At 60.6% G+C, this 1,605-nt stretch overlaps 1 protein-coding gene across 1 annotated transcript in view; it reads right to left on the bottom strand.

The window, feature by feature from the left end:
- PPP2CA (protein phosphatase 2, catalytic subunit, alpha isozyme) overlaps positions 1–510 on the bottom strand; it is a 25,063-nt gene extending 24,553 nt beyond the window's left edge. The window contains exon 1 of the mRNA XM_010844517.1: positions 82–510. Coding sequence (XP_010842819.1) covers positions 82–183 — 102 coding nt within the window. The 5' untranslated portion in view covers positions 184–510. The remainder of the gene's footprint in view (positions 1–81) is intronic.
- Positions 511–1,605: the final 1,095 nt, after the last annotated feature.

The following is a 1,605-nucleotide window of genomic DNA, read 5'->3' as shown; positions in this document are numbered from 1 at the left end:
CATGTTGCACCCTCCCCACGGCGCCCTCTTTCTCGAGAAGGCTCTGCCCGCCGCGGCTCCCCCATCCGAGATGTAGCTCACCTTCTCGCAGAGGCTCTTAACCTGGGACTCAGACAGCTGCTTGCACTCGTTCAGCTGCTCGATCCACTGGTCCAGCTCCTTGGTGAACACCTTCTCGTCCATGATGCCACCCGCCCGAACCGGCTGCCGCTCCGCGCTCCTCCCGCGCCGCCGCCCGCACACGGGCCACACGCACACGCCGCCGCCGGTTCCCGGGGTATTTGTGAGGGTACTGGCGGTTGCTCGGCGCTAGCGCTGGCCCTCTGGCTCGCCCCTCTGTGCTCGGCCACCGGCCGCTGCCCTCCTCCACTCGCTCTAGCCCCGAAGCTCTGCTCTCTGAAATGGCGGCCGCCGGCGTGGTGTCGTCACGCCCGGCGTCAGGAGGCGGCAGGGTGCGGAGGGGTAGAAGGGCCGGGACCGGAGCTGCGCAACTGCAGCGCCAGCCACGATCCGCCGCCAGACTCGCGAGGTAGGGCTCGACGCGCAGGCGCAAAGCAGCCCGCTGGTTACTGAGGCACCTTGGCCTTTAGGGCGTGGTCCTCTAGCAGGGAGGGGCCGAGGGAAGGGAAGTCCGAGACCGAGTAGGGGCCTGGCTTGCTGCTGGGATGTAGGCTAATCCCAGAGCACTAAATCCTGCGCTGCGCGGGCGTGAACGTGGCGCAGGCGCGGTTGGGGTGCGAGGATGGCTCCTTGCAGCTGGAGACTTCTTCCCTAAGGTGATACCCTTCGGCTTTTCACCTGGCGACTAAAGTCAAATTAAGGAAACTAGAAATGCGACCGCATGGTTCCTGCATGATACAACAGTACTGAAATTGCGTGGAATTCTTGCATCTTGGGGGCAAGAATGGGCGCCGAGTGGTAGCGTGGTTGGAGTAGCCACTTCCTCCTCCGGGCGCGGTCGGCACCTTGTAATTAGGTCACTCGTAGGCGGAGGAGGGTGTACCTGTTGGGGGAAGGCCGCGCGGTGCACCTGATTCCGCCCCCCGCACACACCTGTCCCCAGGCCTAGATTCCGGCCCAACAGCTGGGGCCTCGTAGCACTCCTGGCTCCGCACGCACTGCGAAGCCTCTCCCCTTGTAGCGTCTCTCCCCAGGTGTGCGTCTCCCTCCGACTCCAATTATTCCAGGGAAGGAGAAACGCTCCCCCCAAACTCTCTCTCAGAGTGGGTAAACGCTCCGCCCACTCTGGCCTTCATTCTCAAGGGAAAGCTGCGAGGAGGTGAACGCACCCGTCCTGCCCGCGACCCTGTTAGAAGCAGCTAAGATCCCCGCTTTAAAGAAAGCTCAGATATCTTAGGATCGGACCTCCGTCTGGCTATGAATCTCTTTGAGATTTATTAAATGTTTTCACATTTCGTTGTCCCTGCATTCACAGAAATACTTGGCTCCGTAGAGTGCCAACTATGTGCTAGATCCATGCCTGGGAGACAGAAGGATCACCCAGACAGACAAAATATCTTACCCTGGTGGCACATGTATTCTCCCAACAGTATTTCCTAGAATGGTCTGGGGACAGATAGGCAGAAGAGCTATTATGGTGTCCAC

This window comes from Bison bison, unplaced genomic scaffold (genome assembly GCF_000754665.1).
Source record: "Bison bison bison isolate TAMUID 2011002044 unplaced genomic scaffold, Bison_UMD1.0 scf7180017864203, whole genome shotgun sequence".
NCBI lineage: Eukaryota > Metazoa > Chordata > Mammalia > Artiodactyla > Bovidae > Bison > Bison bison.
This window is presented reverse-complemented; position numbering and strand designations above follow the sequence as displayed.